The 23,834-nt window shown below is 59.1% G+C and overlaps 1 protein-coding gene across 1 annotated transcript; it reads left to right on the top strand.

Annotated features, from left to right (window-relative positions):
• The first annotated feature begins 14,566 nt into the window (after nt 1–14,566).
• LOC138804479 (transmembrane 4 L6 family member 4) lies at nt 14,567–21,210 on the top strand. Its single transcript, XM_069988749.1, has 5 exons — nt 14,567–14,858; nt 15,195–15,284; nt 16,741–16,877; nt 20,094–20,283; nt 20,762–21,210. The coding sequence occupies exons 1-5, from the start codon at nt 14,685–14,687 to the stop codon at nt 20,777–20,779; spliced, it is 609 nt and encodes a 202-aa protein (XP_069844850.1). The 5' UTR covers nt 14,567–14,684; the 3' UTR covers nt 20,780–21,210.
• The last annotated feature ends 2,624 nt before the right edge of the window (nt 21,211–23,834 follow it).

Here is a 23,834-nt window from a genome sequence, read left to right as displayed (position 1 = left end):
AGATTTTAATTTTTTCTAGTGTCTTTTTGCAATAGAAGGAAATGACGGGCGTAGTCAGGGAATCTCTCTTTTTCTTGCTGGGTTGTTACGACTTCACTGGAGATCGCTTTCAGTTATAGCTGTTCAAATATCTGTTGTGCTTCATGATAGAAAGCTACCATAGCTTTGTTCTTCTACTTTGAAAATGTAGGTGGTAATCAACAGGGTAATAAATCTAAGAGTCCTGTGTATAAAATTCAGCATATATTTAAAGCAGAATTAAAACTCATAATGAAGACTGTGTTCAATGACATCATGAACCCCATTATTTTGTAAAATTAATGTATGTTAATAAAAAAGGTATTGTATTGTTTATTGAGTGGTTTAGAGAATTATCTGATACATGAGACACACCCATGGCATTTGAACTATTAAGATATCCAGCGATAGGAAGGTATGAGTGAGACTTGATTCAAGAGGATGTATCATGATGTAAATAGTTCTCCACTTTATCTTGTAGCCCAGCCTTAGGCCAGGTATGGAAGGATTATCTCCGAAGTACATGGAACTAGCAGTTGAGGTTTATTGAGGCAATACTAATTACCCACAATGGCCCACAACAAAGTATGAACCCGTCTTAGGCCTGCTCCTCTATTGTTTCTCCATTTTTCCTTTCTTTGGCACCATTGAAAGTTTATCTAGGATGAATATATGACACTCAGGAAAGATGGCCAACATCAGGAGGGAATGACAGTTTTCCATGTATTGTCCATTGGAAAAAGGGTTATTCCTTCCGTCACTTTGTGGTGTGTGTGTGGGGGGTGGTTGAACTCAGCCTAGGCACGGCTCCTTTTGTGCTCAAGGCTAGTGCTCTACCACCTGAGCCACTGCCCCACTTTAAGCTTTTTTGGGTGGTTAATGGGAGATAAAAGAGTCTCACAGCTTTCCTGCCTGGGCTGGCTTCCAACCCTGATCCTCAGATCACAGCCTCCTGGGTAGCTAGGATTGCAGGTGTGAGCCACCAGCGCCTGGCTTCCTCCCTAATGTTTGATGCGATCAGGTGACTTCAGTGATGTCAAGATCAGCTTCCTGCGTAATCATGATTTTCTCTGGGAACCAGGAAGTCTTTCTGCACCACCGGGGACCGGAGTGACGGGACAGGAAGTCCTGCCCATCTTCCTCCGCTCCGGTCTCCCGGGGGCAGGTGAGTCAAAGGAGTCCCAAGTTCTCCTTTAAGGAGATCTAATGTGTCAGAAATAAGTCATGCCTTTATCCAGCAAGGATTTCCTTTCTGCTTCCATTTTTATTCAGTGATTCAGTTCATTACATAAAAAGTGCCCCCAAATGAGTCAGGTTTGCCATGGTGAAGGTTTTCAATCACAACACACGCATAGCTTTCAAGACCACATTTTTCTAAGGGCAAAAAACTGAAGGACTGTGTGGGGTATAAACTTTGTTAAAATGACCCCATTGTGGTCTTCAGAGTCCTGCTAAAGCCAAATACAAGCAGTGGAGAAAAGGATCATAGGACTGTTAAATCTAACGACCAGACTGAGCTACTTAATGCTAAGATGGAAAAGTATTACTACTCCCACCACTACTACTTCTGTTCTACAGCTGGGGAAGTAGGTAGCTGCCTCTCCCCAGGGCTAGCCCCTCGCCCTCCTGACATAGTCACAAAATGCTGAGTGATCTCAAGTCGTCCTCTCCCGCCCAGCTGCCTGGCGCCAGGCCTCCGCCCAGGCCTCGGGCCGCTTGGCCCGCTGCCCTGCAGAAAACCTGGGCTCTTCCGTGAGTTCCCAGGCTCAGTTCTGCCAAGCATTCTCCACGGGAGAGAAGACTCGAGTCTGCTTCGGAAGTAAAAGAGAAAACAAACGCCAAGAAGCCAGCATTTGGTGTTGCTGGGGGAAGCGTGGCTCTGAAGCCCGGGAGCTGTTGTGAGGACAAAGTCCGCTCCCCACGCAGCAGTGCTGGAGTGCCCTCCACAAAGGACCCGGATGGGAAGAAGCAGCAGAACGCCGTCCGTGGTTCCCACGGCAGGGGGACGGCGCTGCACTGCGTTCCTGGGTCCCAGAACAGAAGTCCAAACAAAGCTGGAAAGTCAACACTGAGACAGAAAGCAAACACGGCTGACTAACACACTCTGGCTCTTCTGTGAAAACACATTGGGAAATAACTCCTGGCTGACACAGGTTCTTGCCGTGGAGGGGGGGGCGGGGACTTTTCACAAGAATGTTCAACCCCTGTTTTTGGTTTTTTGGTTTTTGTAGACTCATCCGCCCAGCAGCCTTTCTATGTTTGCTCGTGAGCACTTCCCTGAGACCTGACTCAGCTCTGTTACTGCCCAGCAGCCTGCTGCCATTTCACCAGAGCTAGACAGAAGCCATCAGCTTCTTGGGTGGGACACATGGGACCAGATCGTGATCGCCACATCGGAAGGAGGACACGGAGGGAAAGCCGGCCGGCTGGCTGCTCGTGAGGGAGAGCTTTGCACTCTCCCCGTACTTTACAAAGGACATAGTCCAAGTCCGTCAGCGGCTATAGTCATAAAGTATGCAGAAATGTGGGAAACCCAGGAAGGATTGTCCCCTCTGCCAGGCACGAGAAGGATGCTAAAGAGATAAAGGGTAAAAAGGAAATACCATCTGAGCCGAGGGTGTGGCTCAAGGGGTCAGAGCTCCCTCCTGGAGAGCACCAGGCCAGGAGTTCAAACCCCGGTGCCAGCACAAAACCTATCTGTATCTATGGATGGACGTATGCTCGAATCAGTATAGATACAGAGACCTACGCCGTGGTAAATCCAACCGCACTTGTCAGTTCAGTTGCAACGCGCGTGGAGTTTTGCCCGCCGCCGCACCTGCGGCTGGCTTGGCTGCCTCCCGACGCTGATTCTCCTTGAGAAGCTTGATGAGGGTTGTGCCGGGCAGAAATCCTGCCCTTCCGTTGCCAGTGTGCGTGTGAGTGAAGTGCTGGGCGTTCAGTGCCAGCCGACTGGAGCTCGGGGCTCGAGGTTGCCTGCCGGGCGGCCCCGGGCAGCAGCGTAATGGTCCTGGTGACGCCGTGGCAAAGGTCGTTGGCAGGGGCGGCAGATAACGGTGTTTGAGGAAGCAAGTGAAAGCGGTCGGAAAACACTCCCGGGAGCACACGCCCCTTCGGGTCCGGTGCTGGGATTTGGCTAGAAAAGGTGTTTTAGACTCAAGCCATGGCGGCATGCCTGTCCGCAGAGGTGTCCCGGGACCTGGGGAGGGACGTGTGCGAACGCCACCCAAAGCAGCACCTTCTCCTCTTCAAAGTCACGGCTTGTTTTGACGTGGGTTGATTTCCCCCATCCCACACGACAGCCCTGCTCCCGGGCTCTGGCTCGGCCCCCTTCATTCTGGCTTCATTTTCTACAAAGGACTCGCTTTCCCAGCAGGCCTTCCCTGAAGTGAGGGGGGAAATTCTGGCCCAAGAACCTGAATATTCAGGACTCCTTAAGAGTGCTCCCCCCCCACTCAAATTAGATCATTGGCAAGCTGATTGATCAATTGCTCTTTTGTGGATTTATTTAGTAGTGGCAGGTCCATCAGGGTCTGATTTCCCTTGAGAGGCCTAGAAATAACTGACAAAACAACTTTGGACAGCCAAACACGCTCACAGGGAGCCGGCCCCACCGCCCCTGGCTGGGTCCATCAAAGCTGCCCTCTGGGGGGTCTCTGGTCCCCACCACAGGCAGGGACGGGGCCTTTGCAGCTGCCAGTGCCAGAGCAGAGCCCCGAGGCTGGGGACGGGGGCTGGGGGGTGGGGGGAAGGGGGAGAAGAGGAGGAGAGGGGGACGGGAGGGGGAGGGAAGCAGAAGAACATCTTATTCCCACTGGGCAGATAAAATCCTTATTAATATTTTAGGTGTGTTGTATTCACAGCAAACTATGTTCAAGGCTCAAAGTCCTTGGTAGAACATGCCAGCCTTTCTGAGTCCCTCCCAAGGGAGTCTTCTTCCAGGTCTGACAGCCGTGTTACGTTGTGTTTTTTCCCACTTCCTATGTGGCAGGTTTTCACATGCGTCCACTTTCTGCAGCGCGACACGCTGTTCAGTGCACCCCAGAAAGTAGCGTGCCCGCCGAGAGGCTCGTGGCCTACTGTTGTCGGGGAAGGTGGGCCTGTGCCAGTGTCACCTCCCGACAGGACGTTTGTGCAGCGCCCACAGCCACCTCCCCTAGCCACAGCGTCACGCACAAACCCTCCTGACAGACGCACGCCAAACAAGGCAGTGCACTACAAAGACCCCAGCATGGCTGCTTCATGATCAGGACGCCAAGGGGCAGCAGAAAAGACTGTCTTTGTATGGTGTCTCCATGTGCACACAGCTGCTTACATCAGGCTAAGCATCCTGCCCTCCTCCACCACGCACTGCTTCAAAAGCTTTTCTTCTAGCTTTGGGAGTCCTGGAGCCCAGTTCTAGATGCTAAGATACAGTGAGGTGTTTGTTTCATTTTACGGAAGATCTCACAAGGCTTAGGGGGAAAAACGCTTGTCCAGAAACCAGGACATTTGCAGAGCTGAAATGCAGAAGGAACATGGAGTGATTATCAAATAATGTAAATAAAGTTATCGGTGGTTTGATAGCGTATGAAAACAGGAGGCTCCACAAAGACATTTCAACCATCTGTTCAGCCACAGAGCCACCCACGCCCTGGTTTCTTTTTTCTTTTTTAAATAATGTCTTATTTTATTGTAAAGGTGATGTTCGGAGGGGTTACATTTACATAAGTAAAGTGATGAATACATTGCTTGTTGAATAGTATTACCCTCCTTTGTTTTCTCCCACTCCCCCGCCCAACTCCCCCCCAACTTGTAAAGTTCATTTCCAACATATTATCTTATGAATGTGAATATTGATGTTGCATTGGTTCACCCTTTGTCCTTTGTCTCACCATTTTGTTATTCCTCATTCTTTCTCCAAATCAAGACACAGGAAGCCAGAATCAAAAACAGTGACAACAGGGGATAAACCAAAGGAAATAAAACTAAAGAAATAACTTCACATAATATATATATAAAAAAACTATTGTTTCCATATCTTGGAGTTCATTTCAATTAGTATATTTTAAATGGTCATATGTATATACTACATTTTCCATTCATCTACTGAGGGTCATTTGGGTTGGTTGCCTATCTTAAGTATGGTAAATAATGCTGCAGTGAACACGGTTGTGCTGGTAGCTTTAATCTGGCCTTGTTTGTGATCATTTGGGTAAATGCCCAGGAGTGGGATTGCCCAGAGTGGCTGAACCAGTTTACGTTCCCACCAACAGTGCAGTAGTGTTACATTCTCGCCAGCATCTGTTGTTATCTGTTTTCTTGATAATGGCCATTCTGACTGGGGTGAGGTGGAATCTCAACATAGTTTTCACTTGCATTTCTTTTATCCAAACCTGGGTTTCTGAGGGTCTAAGGCTGAGGAGGCCTGGCGCCCCACGGTCTGCACCTGGGAGTTTGGGGACACAGCCCCTCCCTTCCCAGGGGTCTGGGGACACAGCGGACCCTAGAGCGGTCCTTTGGGGGGCTAGCTGGCTCAATGTGTAATACAGGTCAGGATGAAAATAACTTGTGTTTTACAAAGCGTCAGCATTTCCACATATATTCAATCTGACTCACTCTTGGCAAATCCTTTGCTATGGGTCTGGTATCTTAGGTTATATTAATATGTGCTATTGATTCATTCAATAAATGTTTTTCCAGGGCTTGGTGCCAGATGTCCTCTTGGGCCTGGGAGTGAAAGGGCAGACACAGCCCTTACCTCCCGGGGCCTACATTCTTGCAGCAAGACGGAGCTGTCACTAAGTAACCAAGTCAAGATGACAAATGCATACAACAGCACGGTAGCAAAGAGACCTGCGAAGGACGCGAAGATGGGCTGAGACGGAGAAGCCTAGGGCAGTGCCCAGGGTAGGCGCGGTCTCTGGAGGCCGTGGCGTACTGAGCACTGAACCCCAGAATGGGCCGTCTGGGATGAGGAGGTCCAAGGCTCCCTGTCAGGATAAACGCTACCCGTGGGAACGGCCACACTCTGCCCCTCGCACTGCCTGCACAGGGAACAGAAAATATTCATCTTTTCCATTCCTCCCTCTTTTAACTTTAACCTTGTTAAAACTTAAAAATAAATAGTAACACCCAAGTCCCGCCTGACCCCCAAGCCTTGGTTCTCTCCAGCTCCGTGCTACTGTCCACCAGGCAGTGGGTGGGAGATCAGGACTGGAGATCAGGATTGAGACGGCATCTGTTCCAGACAGCCCCACGGAGAGCCGTCTGGCATCTGAGAAGGAAGAGAGAACTTGGGTTTGAAAGAAAGGGGGGAGGGAATGCCCGGAAGGTTGAAGATTCAAGAAGAATTGAGCCGCAGGAAGGACTAAATAGAACCTCAGCCGGCTTGGTCTCAGGAAGTAAATCTCCTTTGGCTGTGACATAGGACATCAGCTCCAACTTTTTCGGGGAGCGCTGGTGTGTGCGGGTTGAGTGTGAGAGGAGGCCACGGAGCTGGGGACGGGGTTGCCCAGGGACTCCGAACCGGGGAGCAAACAGCAGCGTCTCTGCAGCACAGCACCCCAGACGGCGCGGGGCTTCTTCTGACCATCAGATACCTCAACACACCGTCGCAGCCGACGTACCGACTGCTACTGGGACATGAGAACAGGCTCTCGAAATGTCCATCTATTTCCTTCCCGGCAGAAGCGCACCAAGCCCCCCTCCCCACCTCCCTCGTGGCTCATTTGACAGGCAAAGTGGGTGCTCGTTTGCATTTTCTTATCTCCAAGGTTACCCTCTGTGGGCTTATGAGTTATGTACTCCTGCTTTGACAAGCTACTATGCTTTACCTTTCTGCCTGCTGTGACATTCGTGCTTTCTCGTCGTGTTTTTAATTAAGATTGTTTTTCTTTTTTTTTTTTTTTTTTGTTGGTCATGGGGCTTGAACTCTGGGCCTGGGCGTTGTCCCTCAGCTCTTCAGCTCAAGGCGAGCGCTCTACCACTTGAGCCACAGCACCACTTCCAGTTTTCTGGTGGTTTATTGGAGATAGGAGTCTCACGGTCTTTCCTGCCCGGGCTGGCTTTGAACCGCGATCCTCAGATCTCAGCCTCCTGAGTAGCTAGGATTACAGGCGTGAGCCACCAGCGCCCGGCTTTAAGATTGTTTTTCTAACCCTCAGCAACCCTCTAAATATCAAGGAGGAGACCGTGTTGCAGGGATGACCGACGCTTGCAAGTATCTGTGCTCTCCACGCTAGCCTCGGCTAGCCTTCCTGCTGCCCGGCCCCGCGCCTACCCTCCCTGGATCTGCAGGGTTGACAGCAGGCAGAGGGGAGCAGCAGAGCTCTTCTGTGTAAGGTCTGATTCCAGCATTTGCTCTAGTCGGAGAAGAATGACGTCTTGCTGGTTTTGTTTGTGGCAGTCCGAGGGACTCGCTGACCACACGTTTGAATGCAATCGAATGAATGAGAGAAAGAAAAGCAAATGACATCGCTCCGATAAACAAGAAAGCAAATGTCGATTTGCTTATGTCTTTCCCCCTGTGCAACCCTGGGACAAGTCTTCAAAACAAATGACGATTCCCGGTTGCTGCTCAGCGGGGTTTCTGAAAGTACCTCGGGTCTGCAGGGAGAATGTCCAGGGTCTGTGTGTATGGAGTGTAACAGAAAACATGCACACCTGCAACATGCACACTGCACACCCACATACATGCCACACACACACACCAGTGGTGCACGCAGATCTTTGTATATTCGTAAATAAGTAAAACCTTTGAGTTTCTGGCCTGTTTGGGACACACTGGGATACAAAGCTGCCATCTGAATTTTCTGAGAAGAAGAAAATGTTCCTTTTTCCTTCTAGGTTCTCCACTAAGGCATCTTTTTCTCACAGATTAAAAAAATAAATAAAACAGCCGGGCACCGGAGGCTCACACCTGTCTTTTTTTCTTTTATGTCAGTTGTGGGGCTTGAACTCTGGGCCTGGGTGCTGTCCCTCAGCTCTTCAGCTCAAGGCGAGCACTCTACCACCTGAGCCACAGTGCCACTTCTGGCTTTCTGGTGGTTCATTGGAGATAAGAGTCTCACGGCCTTTCCTCCCCAGGCTGGCTTTGAACTGGGATCCTCAGATCTCAGCCTCCTGAGTAGCTAGGATGACAGGTGTGAGCCACCGGCGCCAGGCATCACGCCTGTCAGCCTAGCTACTCAGGAGACTGAGATCTGAGCACGGAGCCCCGAGCTCAGGGAGACTCTTCCCTTCAAACAGCCAGACTCAGCGGCGTAGCTCACAGGGTAGAGCATCCACCTTGAGCAAAAAAGCCAGCGAGAGCAAGAGACCCCGAGTCCAGGCCACACGGCCAGCGCAATGAAGTGAAATAAAAACGAGACAAAATACAGGCAGGTTACATTCCCAGAACCTTCGTCTCCGCTGGTTGCTGGCTGTTGTCGATGCTGCGATGCTGCGGAGTGGGGCTGGGGGGAGGGGAGCGAAGGGAGTGTCCCACGGGAGCGATGGGCCGATGCGGGCCCAGGCGCCCGGCCCCGCTGCCAGGCTTCCCGGTGTCCCGGCCCCCGCTGCCAGGCTTCCCGGTGTCCCGGCCCCCGCTGCCAGGCTTCCCGGTGTCCCGGCCCCGCTGCCAGGCTTCCCGGTGTCCCGGCCCCGCTGCCAGGCTTCCCGGTGTCCCAGCCGGCGTCCTGAGCCAGGCTGGAATCACTGCCCACTCCTCCACCCATGGTGCAATGCGACCTGGAAGTGGTTTGTAGGAAATCTGATGTATTTAAGAGGAAGAAGCCATCCCAACCCACACCCAAGGCCCCCATAATTCTGAGAGTCCGTGACGGATGGAGGCCGCAGTGTGACTCACGGCGGGCCGGGCCGGCCAGGGCTCCGACTGAGACCCACACACACCAGCAAGCACGAGGCCCGAGCTCAGTCCCAGCACCCCTCTCCCCTGACACCCACAAGATTGAAGATAACCTGGCAGTTAGACATGGGCACTTGCATCGCTTTGAACAGCACATTCCAACCTCAAAATCAGAGATGACTAGAATAGTCCTGAGACGTTAATGCCTAAGTGTTGTATTGTTACGATAACAGAGGGGATACCGAGTCCGGCCGACAGCACATACCGTCCTGGACAATGTCACCCCGTCCCTCGACAGCTAGAATTGTGTGGATAAAGTAACTCGGGACTGTGCCTAGCGGGCGGGCCGGGGAAGGGAGACAGCTCACGCGGACGCTGGACATCTACTGGGGGGCCGCCGTCACCCGGATGTTCCCTGCTCACTTTTCCCTTGGATCTTCATTCAGATTCTCTGGTTGGGCCCTCGGTCCTTCCACATGGTACTTTAACATCCACCCCTCCTTCCTGCAGACTCCGCAAGTACAAAGGAGGAGGCCAGCAATTCGCTTTTATGGAATGTCCTGAGGTGATTAGAACCCTCGGTCCCCAGGCCTCTCTGGGTGTGGTGCGCCCTGCTTATTGTTAGCAGCCTTAAGCAAACAGGCTAGCCTAGCTGACCGGTGCCCCGAGGATTTCCATGGAAGGGAGCAGGGCAGGCTGAGGTGGGGGGCGGGAGGGAGGGGCGGGAGGGGGGCTCTCTGCGCTCCCAGCCACAGCTATGTGATTAGGACAGATGCAGATGTTGGAGTCGGTGTCCCCTCGGTGTCCCCCGGTGTCTTCCCGGATCCTTGGTCCAAACTTTGCCAAGTAGGAGACAGGCCCTGCTCATGGTTTCAGGACCCCAGACCTGCCCTATGGGATGCTGAGCGTTAGGAGATGATCACCTGTATCCCCCTACACACACACACACACACACACACACACACACACGCACACACACACACACACACACACACACATACACACACACGCACACACATACACACACACGCACACACACAGATGCACGTGCACACACACAGATGCACGCGCACACACACAGATGCACGCGCACACACATACACACGCACACACACAGATGCACGCGCACGCATGCATGCACACACGCACACAGATGCACATACACACGCGCACATACACATGCACACGCGCACACACACACATGCACACACCCACACGGCTCAGTAAAGGTATTTTTCATCTCTTCTCTCAGAATTCAACATTACTCTCCCATGAACGGAGGCCTTATTTGATGGCATTAAAAACAGCCTTGTCAAAAACAGCCTCTGCCCACACACACACCTGTCACAGGTTCTTATCAGGGGGCGGGGGGCTCTCTGAGGGCTGTAACTGACAACCTGGGGACAAGGGTCACAGGAAACACCGGCGATAAGGTGCCCACCGGCGATAAGATGACCGAGGTGACTCACCGGCCAGCTGATAGCTCTGCTCCAGGCACGGCGCTCCCCTCGCGGGCCGGGGCACCCGGGCACCGCCCGCAGCTCCGGCCGGCCCGCCAGGCCCCCCATGACCCCGGGAGCCCGGACTCAGGGTGTGAGGAGGATAAACGCTCAGACATGACTTCCCCCATAGCTGTCGCACAAGTGCGTGCCCTCTCCAGAGCCCCCCGCAGGCCTTGCCCGGACCAGATTCCAGACAGGTGGAGGCAGGCCCTCCCAGTGCCATGATGGCTGGAGCCCGGGCCGGAGCCCGGAGGAGGCTGAGGCAGAGGCCTGGGCCCGGAGGAGGCTGAGGCAGAGGCCTGGGCCCGGAGGAGGCTGAGGCATTGGCCTGGGCCCGGAGGAGGCTGAGGCATTGGCCTGGGCCCGGAGGAGGCTGAGGCAGAGGCCTGGGCCCGGAGGAGGCTGAGGCAGAGGCCGGAGCCCGGAGGAGGCTGAGGCAGAGGCCTGGGCCCGGAGGAGGCTGAGGCATTGGCCTGGGCCCGGAGGAGGCTGAGGCAGAGGCCTGGGCCCGGAGGAGGCTGAGGCATTGGCCTGGGCCCGGAGGAGGCTGAGGCAGAGGCCGGAGCCCGGAGGAGGCTGAGGCAGAGGCCGGAGCCCGGAGGAGGCTGAGGCAGAGGCCTGGGCCTGGAGGAGGCTGAGGCGGAGGCCTGGGCCCGGAGGAGGCTGAGGCGGAGGCCGGAGCCCGGAGGAGGCTGAGGCAGAGGCCTGGGCCCGGAGGAGCTGAGGCAGAGGCCGGAGCCCGGAGGAGGCTGAGGCAGAGGCCTAGGCCCGGAGGAGGCTGAGGCGGAGGCCTGGGCCCGGAGGAGGCTGAGGCGGAGGCCTGGGCCCGGAGGAGGCTGAGGCGGAGGCCTGGGCCCAGAGGAGGCTGAGGCATTGGCCTGGGCCCGGAGGAGGCTGAGGCGGAGGCCTGGGCCCGGAGGAGGCTGAGGCGGAGGCCTGGGCCCGGAGGAGGCTGAGGCAGAGGCCGGAGCCCGGAGGAGGCTGAGGCGGAGGCCTGGGCCCGGAGGAGGCTGAGGCGGAGGCCGGAGCCCGGAGGAGGCTGAGGCGGAGGCCGGAGCCCGGAGGAGGCTGAGGCAGAGGCCTGGGCCCGGAGGAGGCTGAGGCAGAGGCCTGGGCCTGGAGGAGGCTGAGGCAGAGGCCTGGGCCTGGAGGAGGCTGAGGCGGAGGCCGGAGCCCGGAGGAGGCTGAGGCGGAGGCCTGGGCCCGGAGGAGGCTGAGGCAGAGGCCGGAGCCCGGAGGAGGCTGAGGCGGAGGCCTGGGCCTGGAGAAGGGGCAGAAGGACAGGGAGGCTGCTGCTGCCCAAGGCCAGGGGCAGCCACTCCCTGGTTGGCTAAAGCAGTGTGACCACAGTGCCGGCCTTGGAATGGACATGGACAGCAGGAGGCGGCCCCCATCCCACCCCTCTCACCCCACCCTCCTCCCCTCTCACCCACCCCTCCTCCCCTCTCACCCACCCTCCTCCTCTCCCACCCCTCCTCCCCTCTCACCCACCCTCCTCCCCTCTCACCCACCCTCCTCCCCTCTCACCCACCCCTCCTCCCCTCTCACCCACCCCTCCTCCCCTCTCACCCACCCTCCTCCCCTCTCACCCACCCCTCCTCCCCTCTCACCCCACCCTCCCAACCCCCTCCTCCTCTCCCACCCCCTTCCCCCTCCCCCTCCCAGGCCTCTTCTCCCTGGGTTTGGAGCAGAGGGGCCCCTGGTGTCCCGAGGCTGAGAGGGCCCCACGCTGAGCTTCCAGAGAGCATGCGTGCGTGGAAGAAAGCAGCACCGTGGGGCTGAGACGCGTCCTCGCGAGCTCATGTCCCAGACGGCTCTCGGGGAGGTGGGAGGGCGTGGCTCGGAGGGTTTCTCCTGGTGGTGAGGAGTTCCTGCCTCCTGGGGTGAGCCCGGGTCCCACGTGAACCTGGAGGACTTCTGAACGGGCTTAAGATAGCGTGGGATCCCCTGAGCCGGAGGTTCCCGCCCCAGGAGCGTGGCACACACACGCACGCACACGCACGCACGCACATGCACGCACACATGCACACACATGCATGCACACACGCACACACGTGCATGCACACACACGTACACATGCACACACGTGCATGCACACACGCACGCACACGCATACACGCACACATGCACACGCACGCACGTATGCACACGCACACACATGCACACACACGCACACACGCACACACAGAGTTGATCCAGAGAGAAATCAAAGCTCAGGGTGTGAGGAGGAGCGGGAGGTGGGTGCGTGGGGCCCTGGGGAGGCCGGGGGAGGCCGGGGGAGGCCGGGGGAGGCCGGGGGAGGCCGGGGAGCTCCTCCCCTCTCGGCCCCCAGGCTGTGCATCCTCGGAGCACAGGCGAGATGAGGTGGATGCTTCCAGGCAGGTAGAGCCGAGAGCACCCGCGCACACCTCCCTCGGAACGTTGAAACGCTGCAGTGCACGTGTGCACTGCACTCCCAGGAGCAGACGGGGAGCCGGCGGCGCAGACCAGCCGGGCACCCGGAGTTAACGTTTCACCTGTAACCCTGGCAACACAGCGATGGGCGGAAACGAATCAATATTTAGGCCAAGCTCCTGGGGACAGCCAGCGCTCACGCCCCTCAGAGATCACGCTGTGACCTTCTGAGCGGAGACCAGACTCAGAGGGGCCACACGACACCCCTGAGAGCCACGCGCTCCAACCCCAGCTCACTCCACATGGAAGCCAAGGGAATTGCCCAGCTGAGCTGGCTGCGGCCGGGCGATGAACTTTAGTGCCTGTAGGCAGCCCTCTCTGCGCTGGTTAACCAGCAAGTACCATTTGGGGGGGCGGTATTTGGGGGTTCATCATGTGGCCGTGCTCAACAGCAGCCAGAGCTAGAGCCAGGTCCAAATCCATCTGTAGGAAGTGGCGCTGTGGTTCAAGCAGTAGAGCGCCATCCTTGAGCATTTGAAAAGCTCAGGGATGGCACCCAGGCCCCGAGTTCAAGCCCCAGGACTGGCGCAGGCACACACGATGGATCCAACTCGGGGCCTTGGCTGGCAGGACGCGGGAGGAGGCGGGGTGGTGCGGAGAGCAAGGATCGGGCATCACAGGGACTTTTTTAGGGAGCCTCATCCTGTGCTGGCCCCGGCCGCACCCTCCCGGTGGCTCAGAAATCCCCGGGTCACCACGGGTCAAGGCGTAACTCCATGGGGAGGGGGGGGCCACGCCGGGAGGGGTGCGGGGGGCCACGCCGGGAGGGGTGCGGGGGGCCACGCCGGGAGGGGTGCGTTTTCTCGCCCCACGGAAGTGTCTCCTCTCCTCCTCTGCCGCTGCCTACCTGCCCCTCCCTTGGCCTTCCCGTTCCCCCATGGGGACACAGCACACACATGGCTGAGCCAAGGGGAAGGAGGGGCGGCGCACAGATACCAGAGCCCACGGTCACCCCAGAGCCCACGGTCACCCCAGAGCTCACAGTCACCCCAGAGCCCACAGTCACCCCAGAGCTCACAGTCACCCCAGAGCCCACAGTCACCCCAGAGCCCACAGTCACCCAGAGCCCACAGTCACCCCAGAGCCCACAGTCACCCCAGAGCCCACGGTTACTCTGGGACCCATGGTCACCCCGGGGCCCACGGTCACCCCAGAGCCCACGGTTACTCTGGGACCCACGGTCACCCCGGGGCCCACGGTCACCCCAGAGCCCACGGTCACCCCGGGGCCCACGGTCACCCCAGAGCCCACAGTCACCCCAGAGCCCACAGTCACCCCTGGGCCCACAGTCACCCCAGAGCCCATGGTCACCCCAGAGCCCACGGTCACCCCTGGGCCCATGGTCACCCCAGAGCCCACAGTCACCCCTGGGCCCACGGTCACCCCAGAGCCCACGGTTACTCTGGGACCCACGGTCACCCCGGGGCCCACGGTCACTCTGGTTCTGCCCTCTAAAGATAAACTAGGAACAGCAGCTCCGCGCAGCTGCATCCACTGAGAGCATGGAGTTGTTTTTGTGCGGAGGGGCAGGCGTGTGGAAGCGGGGAAGGCCACGGCCGCCCCGTGTCCTCCGTGGGGTCACCGCGGACAGGGCCTCGTGGAGATCGGGGCAGAGGCCGCACCCGCGGGCGATGGCTCTGCCGGCTCGGCCGTGGTGTCTTGTCTGCGCTGGTGGATTATTAACAGGGGTCATCGGTTGCCATGACAAACGATTGAACGATTGCACCGACGTAATCTCATTTATGGGGTGCAAAGAGAAAAAACCCACGCTGCGGGCGGGGAGGAGGTATAAAGGCCCGGCACCCGCGGGGGACGCAGAGAGCCGACACCGGCCAGCGCCGCCGGCCACCCCGCCCGGACAGCCAGGCCACGAGGGACCCAGCATGTGCACCGGCAGCTGCGCCAAGTGTCTGGGGGTCACCCTCATCCCCCTGGCCGTGCTGGCCTTCCTGGCCAACGTCCTGCTGTTCTTCCCGGGGGGGAAGGTCATGGCGGACAACAGCAACCTGTCCGAGGAGGTCTGGTACTTCGGGGGCATCATAGGCAGCGGGGTCCTGGTGAGTAGGGCCCCGAGCCCCCACCCGCAGCCTGCCCCGCCCCGCCCATCGCCCGGCCCAGCGCGGCCTGGCCAGAGGCCCCGGGGTGGGTGCTGCTGCGTCCCGGCCCGGGACCCGGGCCCCTCGGGACACCTGCGCTCCCGCTGCGTCCCTGGAGTGCCGGCCCTGGGGTCCCCCCCCACGGACTCCCTCTTCACCCCAAGGCCCCCGGGAGCCCGGGGGGCCGAGCCGGGCCGCAGCGTCCCAGGACGGAGGACCGGGGTTCCCACCCGCCGGTGAGGCCGGCCAGCGCCCTGACCCCGACCCCGACTCCGACCCCACCCCGCTGTCCCGCAGATGATCTTCCCCGCCCTGGTCTTCCTGGGCCTGAAGAACAATGACTGCTGCGGCTGCTGCGGGAACGAGAGCTGCGGGAAGCGCTTCGCGGTGAGTCCCGCCTCACCCCTGCACCCCTGAGCCCCCCATGCCTCACCCCTGCACCCCTGAGCCCCCCGCCTCACCCCTGCACCCCCTGAGCCCCCCGCCTCACCCCTGCACCCCTGAACCCCCTGCCTCACCCCTGCACCCCTGAGCCCCCGCCTCACCCCTGCACCCCTGAGCCCCCGCCTCACCCCTGCACCCCTGAGCCCCCACGCCTCACCCCTGCACCCCTGAGCCCCCGCCTCACCCCTGCACCCCTGAGCCCCCCGCCTCACCCCTGCACCCCTGAGCCCCCGCGTCACCCCTGCACCCCTGAACCCCCCGCCTCACCCCTGCACCCCTGAGCCCCCCATGCCTCACCCCTGCACCCCTGAGCCCCCATGCCTCACCCCTCCACCCCTGAGCCCCCCGCCTCACCCCTGCACCCCTGAGCCCCCACCTCACCCCTGCACCCCCTGAGCCTCCCACCTCACCCCTGCACCCCTGAACCCCCTGCCTCACCCCTGCACCCCTGAGCCCCCCGCCTCACCCCTGCACCCCTGAGCCCCCGGCCTCACCCCTGCACCCCTGAGCCCCCCGCCTCACCCTGCACCCCTGAGCCCCCCGCCTCACCCCTGCACCCCTGAGCCCCCACGCCTCACCCCTGCACCCCCTGAGCCTCCCGCCTCACCCCTGCACCCCTGAGCCCCCGCCTCACCCCTGCACCCCTGAACCCCCCGCGTCACCCCTGCACCCCTGAGCCCCCCGCCTCACCCCTGCACCCCTGAACCCCCATGCCTCACCCCTGCACCCCTGAACCCCCGCCTCACCCCTGCACCCCTGAACCCCCCGCCTCACCCCTGCACCCCTGAGCCCCCCGCCTCACCCCTGCACCCCTGAGCCCCCCGCCTCACCCCTGCACCCCTGAGCCCCCACACCTCACCCCCGCACTCCTGAGCCCCCCGCCTCACCCCTGCACCGCCTGCACCTGTGAGCCACCCCACTCCTCCCCACACCCCTGCTCCCCTTCTAGTACCTGTATTCCTCCATGTGCCCTGCAGTCCTCCCCACTCCCCGTCCCGCTCCTCCTCCTCCCTGTCACCTGGGCACTCGGGGCTTGGCAGCAAACGGCATCTGCTCCCTACCAGGCCCTCCCCGTCCTCCCCAGAGTCCTCCTCACCGTCCTCCCGTGCCCTCCTCCTCCCTGTCCTCCCCAGTGCCCTCCTCCTCCCCGTCCTCCCCAGTGCCCTCCTCCTCCCCGTCCTCCCCAGTGCCCTCCTCCTCCCCGTCCTCCCGTGCCCTCCTCCTCCCCGTCCTCCTGTGTCCTCCTCCCCGTCCTCCCATGCCCTCCTCCTCCTCCCCGTCCTCTCGTGCCCTCCTCCTCCCCGTCCTCTCGTGCCCTCCTCCTCTCCGTCCTCCCGTGCCCTCCTCCTCCCCGTCCTTCTGTGCCCTCCTCCCCTCTGACGTCGCTCCTCCTCCGCAGATGTTCACCTCCATCATCTTCGCGGTCGTCGGTGTTCTGGGCTCCAGCTACTCCTTCGTGGTCTCCGCCGTCTCCATGAGCCGCGGCCCCAAGTGTCTCACGGAGAACAGCACCTGGGCCTACCCCTTCCAGGAGGGGTGCGTGCGGGGCGCGGCCGGGCTCCCGCATCCCCATCCCTGTGCTCCCTCCTCCATCCCCGTGCTCCCTCCTCCATCCCCGTGCTCCCTCCTCCATCCCCGTGCTCCCTCCTCCTCCATCCCTGTGCTCCCTCCTCCATTCCCGTGCTCCCTCCTCCATCCCCGTGCTCCCTCCTCCTCCATCCCCGTGCTCCCTCCTCCTCCATCCCTGTGCTCCCTCCTCCATCCCCGTGCTCCCTCCTCCATCCCCGTGCTTCCTCCTCCATCCCCGTGCTCCCTCCTCCATCCCCGTGCTCCCTCCTCCATCCCCGTGCTCCCTCCTCCTCCATCCCCGTGCTCCCTCCTCCATCCCCGTGCTCCCTCCTCCATCCCCGTGCTCCCTCCTCCATCCCTGTGCTCCCTCCTCCATCCCCGTGCTCCCTCCTCCATCCCCGTGCTCCCTCCTCCATCCCCGTGCTTCCTCCTCCATCCCCGTGCTTCCTCCTCCATCCCCGTGCTCCCTCCTCCATCCCCGTGCTCCCTCCTCCATCCCCGTGCTCCCTCCTCCATCCCTGTGCTCCCTCCTCCATCCCCGTGCTCCCTCCTCCATCCCCGTGCTCCCTCCTCCATCCCCGTGCTTCCTCCTCCATCCCCGTGCTCCCTCCTCCATCCCCGTGCTCCCTCCTCCATTCCCGTGCTCCCTCCTCCTCCATCCCCGTGCTCCCTCCTCCATCCTCGTGCTCCCTCCTCCATCCCCGTGCTCCCTCCTCCATCCCCGTGCTCCCTCCTCCATCCCCGTGCTTCCTCCTCCATCCCCGTGCTCCCTCCTCCTCCATCCCCGTGCTCCCACCTCGTCCTCCCTGGCCTGTTCGTGGGGTCCCGCAGCCCCGCACGCTCACACGCTCGTGGGTCAGAGCCCTGTGGGGCCGTCAGCGCGTGGGGCCAGGCCACCGGAGCCCCGAACCCCAGCCCAGTGGCGCTTCCCCATGTTGACCACCCGGTGGCGCTTCTGCTGCATGGCCTCGCTGCATGCAGGCCTCCGTCCCTGCAGTTTTTGGTTTTTACCACCGGGTGGCGCCGCCATCACACGTCCTTCCCTGCATCCAGGCCTCCATCCCTGCACGTCTCCATTTTGACCACCGGGTGGCACTTCTGTCGCATTGCTTTGCTGCATCCAGGCCTCCATCCCTGCACTTCTCCATTTTGACCACCAAGTGGCGCTGCACCACAATCCTTCCCTGCATGCAGGCCTCCATCCCTGCTCTTCTTCATTTTGACCACCCGGTGGCGCTGCCATCACACTTTGCTGCATTCAGGCCCCCATCCCTGCGCTTCTCCATTTTGACCACCAGATGGCACTGCACCATAACCCTTCCCTGCATCCAGGCTTCCATCCCTGCGCTTCCCCATCTTGACCACCAGATGGCGGTGCTGCCACACGTGCTTTGCTGCTTCCAGGCTTCCGTCCCTGCGCTTCTGCGACTCCACCACCAGGTGGTGCTGCTGCCCCACGCATTTGCTGCATCCAGGCCTCCATCCCTGCGCTTCTCCATTTTGACCACCAGGTGGCGCTGCACCACAACCCTTAACTTCATGCAGGCTTCCATCTCTGCTCTTCCCTATTTTGACCACCGGGTGGCGCTGCCCTCACTTTGCTTCATTCAGGCCTCCACCCCTGCACCTCTCCATTTTGACCACCAGGTGTCGCTGCACCACAATCCTTCCCTGCATCCAGGCCTCCATCCCTGCGCTTCTCCATTTTGACCACCAGGTGGCGCTGCACCACAACCCTTACCTTCCTGCAGGCTTCCATTCCTGCTCTTCTCTATTTTGACCACCGGGTGGCGCTGCCATCACACACTTTGCTGCATTCAGGCCCCCATCCCTGCGCTTCCCCATCTTGACCACCAGATGGCACTGCACCATAACCCTTCCCTGCACCCAGGCTTCCATCCCTGCGCTTCCCCATCTTGACCACCAGATGGCGGTGCTGCCACACGTGCTTTGCTGCTTCCAGGCTTCCGTCCCTGCGCTTCTCCATTTTGACCACCCGGTGGCGCTGCACCACAATCCTTCCCTGCATTCAGGCCCCCATCCCTGCACTTCCCTATTTTGACCACTGGGTGGCACTGCCATCACACACTTTGCTGCATTCAGGCCTCCACCCCTGCACCTCTCCATTTTGACCACCGGATGGCGCTTCTGTCACATTGCTTTGTTGCATCCAGGGCTCCATCACTGCACTTCTCCATTTTGACCACCAGGTGGCACTTGTCACATTGCTTTGCTGCATTTAGGCCCCCAACCCTGCACTTCTCCATTTGACCACCAGGTGGTGCTGCTGCCCCATGCATTTGCTACATCCAGGCCTCCATCCCTGCGCTTCCCCATCTTGACCACTAGATGGTGGTGCTGCCACACGTGCTTTGCTGCTTCCAGGCTTTCATCCCTGTGCTTCTGCAACTCCACCACCAGGTGGTGCTGCTGCCCCACGCATTTGCTGCATCCAGGCCTCCATCCCTGCGCTTCCCCATCTCGACCACCAGATGGCACTGCACCATAACCCTTCCCTGCATCCAGGCCTCCATCCCTGCGCTTCCCCATCTCGACCACCAGATGGCGGTGCTGCCACACGCATTTGCGTCACCCAGGCCTCCATGCTTGCCTTCAGATAATGGGAAAATCTGGGGTTGCTGTCACGTTTTAAGGTCACCGGGCTTAAATGTTATAGGCAGAGCTACAGATAACATCACAACACAGGAAGACAAAGGTCTGATGCAAAGCAAAAGCACTGTGCGGTCAATGATCTGTGTATCTTCCTGGCTCTGGAAGGTTCTGTCTCTTTACAGGTGACAATGTGAGCTCAGGAGAGCACAGGGCTGCACAGGAATTCACCTGCTGGGAGGGGGCTTGAGTCCAAATGTAGCTTCCACTGACCCCAATCCCAGGCTCAGCCTGGTGCCTCGGCTCACACTGTCATCCCAGCTACTCAGGCTGAGATCTGAGGACCACGGTTCAAAGCCAGCCCATGCAGGAAAGTCCGAGAGACTGATCTCCAATGAACCACTAAAAAGCTGGAAGTGGCGCTGTGGCTCAAGTGGTAGAGCGCTCGCTTTGGGTAAAAAAAGAGGCAATGTCCAGGCCGAGCTCAAGCCCAGGCCTGGCACAAAAATAAACAGCAAGTTATGGAAGTGTCTGACTTTCACAGGCACCTCCTCTCTCTTCTGCTTACTCCAGAAACTACCTCAGTGACCAGGCCTTGTGGGCAAAGTGCCTGGAGCCTCCTGACGTCGTACCCTGGAACCTGACCCTGTTCTCCATCCTGCTGGTCATCGGGGGGGTGCAGATTGTGCTGTGTGCCATCCAGGTGGTCAACGGCCTGCTGGGCACACTCTGCGGAGACTGCCAGTGCTGCGGCTGCTGCGGGGTGAGGGCCTGGGCTGGGGCGAGGGCCCGGGCTGGGGCGAGGGCCCGGGCCGGGGCGAGGGCCCACTCTGTGCTCAGGGGCGGGGGGGGGGCCTGCCCAGGCCAGGGGGAGTCCGGGTGGCCATCCACGGCGGTCCTGGACTGGGATGAGGGTACCGCAGGCCATGCACCCTCCCTGCTCCTGGAAGCTCAGCCCGGGAGGCCTCCACAAAGGGTCCAATCCCACCTCCACAAAGGGCCCAATCCCGCCTCCATCTGTTATTCATTCTGGCTTCCAACGGAGCAGTTCTCTGTGTCACTCACCAAAGTTATATTTAATAACGCAATAGGCAACGCAAAAGAGCCGAAGCCCAGGTGAGTCACTGGAGAAAGACCCAGAACAGCCTGGTCTGGAAACGGCTGCCCAGGCAGCAGTGTGGGCGCTGGGCGGGGAGGGAGGAGCGGAGCCCCCCGACTGAACTCGCCTTCCCCGACTCCAGGGTGAAGGGCCGGTGTAACCCGGGCGGGCTGCTGGGCCCGACACCCAGCGCGGGAAGGATGAAGGACAGACAGACAGACCCGACGTCCCCGCTCTCGGCCGCCAGCCCCTGCCGTCTCCTCACTGGCAAAGCCGGGGGCTCCTCGTTCCCAAACTGCTTGGCTGAAGACAGCAGCTCCGTGAACCACTCAGTGAACTTGAACGTGGCTATGTGGCCCTCAAGAGACCCCCTCTTAGAATCCAGTAGGTTGAAAGCCTGTGTTTCTTGATGTATTTCCCTCCCAAAGGTGCGAAATGTGTGAACTCACCTTCGCGGTGCCCTGCTCCTTTACACAGGCAAATGCTTCTCTGATTCAGAGAAGCAGAGCATGTGAAATGAGAAGCTGGCTTGCTCCGGGTTTCTGGGGAAAGAGGAGATTGGTGCGTGTATCATAAATATTTTCTATGTGACATCTTTTGAGGTGATGGAGTTCTTGTGAGCAGGGTTTGACTCCCTAGGGCTCCCTTGCCCACCCGCCGGCGAGTGAGTCCACGCAGCCTGCGTGTGGAAGAGGAGAGGAGACTGAATAAACCGCCCCAGACCTGGGTGGGGACAGACGGCTCCTTTCACCAGGCACAAAGGTTGACTGGGAACATAATTCTGCAGCCTTCTTCTCAGAGCTAAGGCACGGCGCATTTGGTTCTACACGTTAGACATATTTGGCTTTGTGAGCCAGACATCAACATGAGGCCAAACCATTTGGCTGGCTGGGCACTGTGACCCCAGCCACTCAGCAGGCTAAGGTCCAAGGACTGCAGTATGAAGCCAGCCCAGGCAGGAAAGTCCATGAGCTGGAAGTAGAGCCATGGTTCAGGTGGTAGAGCAATAGCCTTGAGCAAAAAGCTCAGGAACAGTGCCCAGGCCCTGAGTTCAACCTCTGTCTGGCAAGAAAAAAAGAAGGTTGATTTGGGTTCATAGCTCCACACACTGGCTCTGGGGTCCCAGAGAAGTGGTTTTCTAATCGTCACTGGTGAGACAACCGTCCGGGCAGACCCGCGACACAGCAGCCAGCTTCCGGCCGGGACCCGGGGCGGTGGAGGAAGGTACCGAGGCAGCTTCCACACCAAGCCCTACGGGACCTGCTCTCTCAGCCAGGGGCTGTGTTGAGGGCTCCTTGACCTCCCCCAAAATCAACGGATGGGGGTCACAACACCGTCTGAAGATGCAAGTAAAGCCAAATACCCTGGGGACGCTACAACAATGGTTACAGTTATCTTTCTCCATTGGAGAGTTGCAGATCCCACAGATACTGCAGTCCAGAAAGGACTGAAGGAGAAAAGGGGGGAGGGAGGGAGCGAGGAGGGAGGGAGGAGGGTGGGGGAGGAGGGTGGGAGAGGAGGGAAGGGAGGAGGGTGGGAGAGGAGGGAGAGAGAAGGGTGGGAGAGGAGGGAAGGGAGGAGGGAGGGAAGAGGAGGGAGGGAGGAGGGTGGGGGAGGAGGGTGGGAGAGGAGGGAAGGGAGGAGGGTGGGAGAGGAGGGAGAGAGAAGGGTGGGAGAGGAGGGAAGGGAGGAGGGTGGGAGAGGAGGGAAGGGAGGAGGGTGGGAGAGGAGGGAAGGGAGGAGGGAGGGAAGAGGAGGGAGGGAGGAGGGAGGGAGGAGGGTGGGAGAGGAGGGAGGGAGGAGGGTGGGAGAGGAGGGAGGGAGGAGGGTGGGAGAGGAGGGAAGGGAGGAGGGTGGGAGAGGAGGGAGGGAGGAGGGTGGGAGAGGAGGGAGGGAGGCAGGGAGGGAAGAGGGAGAGAGGGAGGCAGGGAGGGAGGAGGGAGAACTCACTCTGGAGAATGAGGGTGTCAGACCCCCTCTCCCCCTCCCCCCCCCCCCCCCCCCCCCCCCCCCCCCGCCATCAACAGAGGAGATCTGAAGAGTTAGGCCGGGCCCACACCTCTCCTCAGATGTGTGAGGTTTTCGGAGAAGACGCCTCTCGGTGGCTTCTCGGAATGGAGGGGTGCAGAGCCTGGGGTGCAGGGGCGACGGCATGCAGGTCACCCCAAACCCTCAGGACGCGAGCACAGACAGGCCACAAGGCTCAGGGAAACCCAACTGCATTTATTTTCTTGTACAGAATCGGAAGAGTCACACCCGCCCCAGACGCCAGGCTGCCCTGCCCTGGGCAGGCCCAGCACTCGGGATTTCAAGTAAACACACCTGTGGCTGCCCAGTGTAGAAGCAGGTTTTCTGGAAAGTTCTATCCCATAAGTAATGTCACCTGAGGGAGACTGTCGACCACCCGTTCTTGGGTTTCTCTGGAAGTTCTAGGTGCGCCGAGGCTGGCTGCGTCTCCCCTCCAGCCCCCGTCTGCCGACACCAGCTTTCCGCACACGGGCGCGGGAGCTACGCTGCTCCACGCGCGGTGAAGCCAACGGGCCGGCGCAGCCAGGCCACGCACAACCTCCAGTTTAACAGACTTACCAACGGGTTTTGACCATTTATTTGCTTCCAGAAAATGGCTTCTATCAAAGGAAATTAAAAGCCTTAAAAAAAAAAATCTCCGACACTAGTATTTTTTTTTCAATTTCACCTTCTCAGTAAGCTTTTTCTATGGCGTGTGAGACTGTGAAGTTTATGGATGGGTTGATTAGGACTAGGAGAACAAGACCACATAACCTGTGGCTGTCCCGCCATAAGAAACGAGTATGAATAGCACCTTGCAGGACTCGTGCAGGGGGCCAGCACTCGGCAGTCCACGCCGCTGTCGCACGCCGCTGTCGCACGCCGCTCTGTCGCACGCCGCTCTGTCACATGCCGCTCCTGAGGCCTGGGGTGTGCTCAGCGGTGGGCTCGGTTCCAGCCCAGCTTTGCTCACCCCAGCCTTGCACACACAAACATGGCTCTTTACCAGGCTTTAGCCACACATTCTTTTAACAAAGGCCATATTTTATGGCTTTAAAAACAACAAAAATTATATCTGGCTTTTATCTATTAGTAAACAGTCAGGTCCACCATTTGTTCTGCAAAAATATTTATCATATCCACTAATAAATGTTCCAACTAATTCACTAAAAAATTATTCTAGTATCTTTCTAATGCCACAAGCTTAT

Source organism: Dipodomys merriami, unplaced genomic scaffold (assembly GCF_024711535.1).
Source record: "Dipodomys merriami isolate MVZ:Mamm:240054 unplaced genomic scaffold, mDipMer1.0.p SCAF_367, whole genome shotgun sequence".
Taxonomy (NCBI): domain Eukaryota; kingdom Metazoa; phylum Chordata; class Mammalia; order Rodentia; family Heteromyidae; genus Dipodomys; species Dipodomys merriami.
The sequence above is the reverse complement of the archived record's forward strand: the minus strand, read 5'-3'. Positions and strand labels throughout refer to the sequence as shown.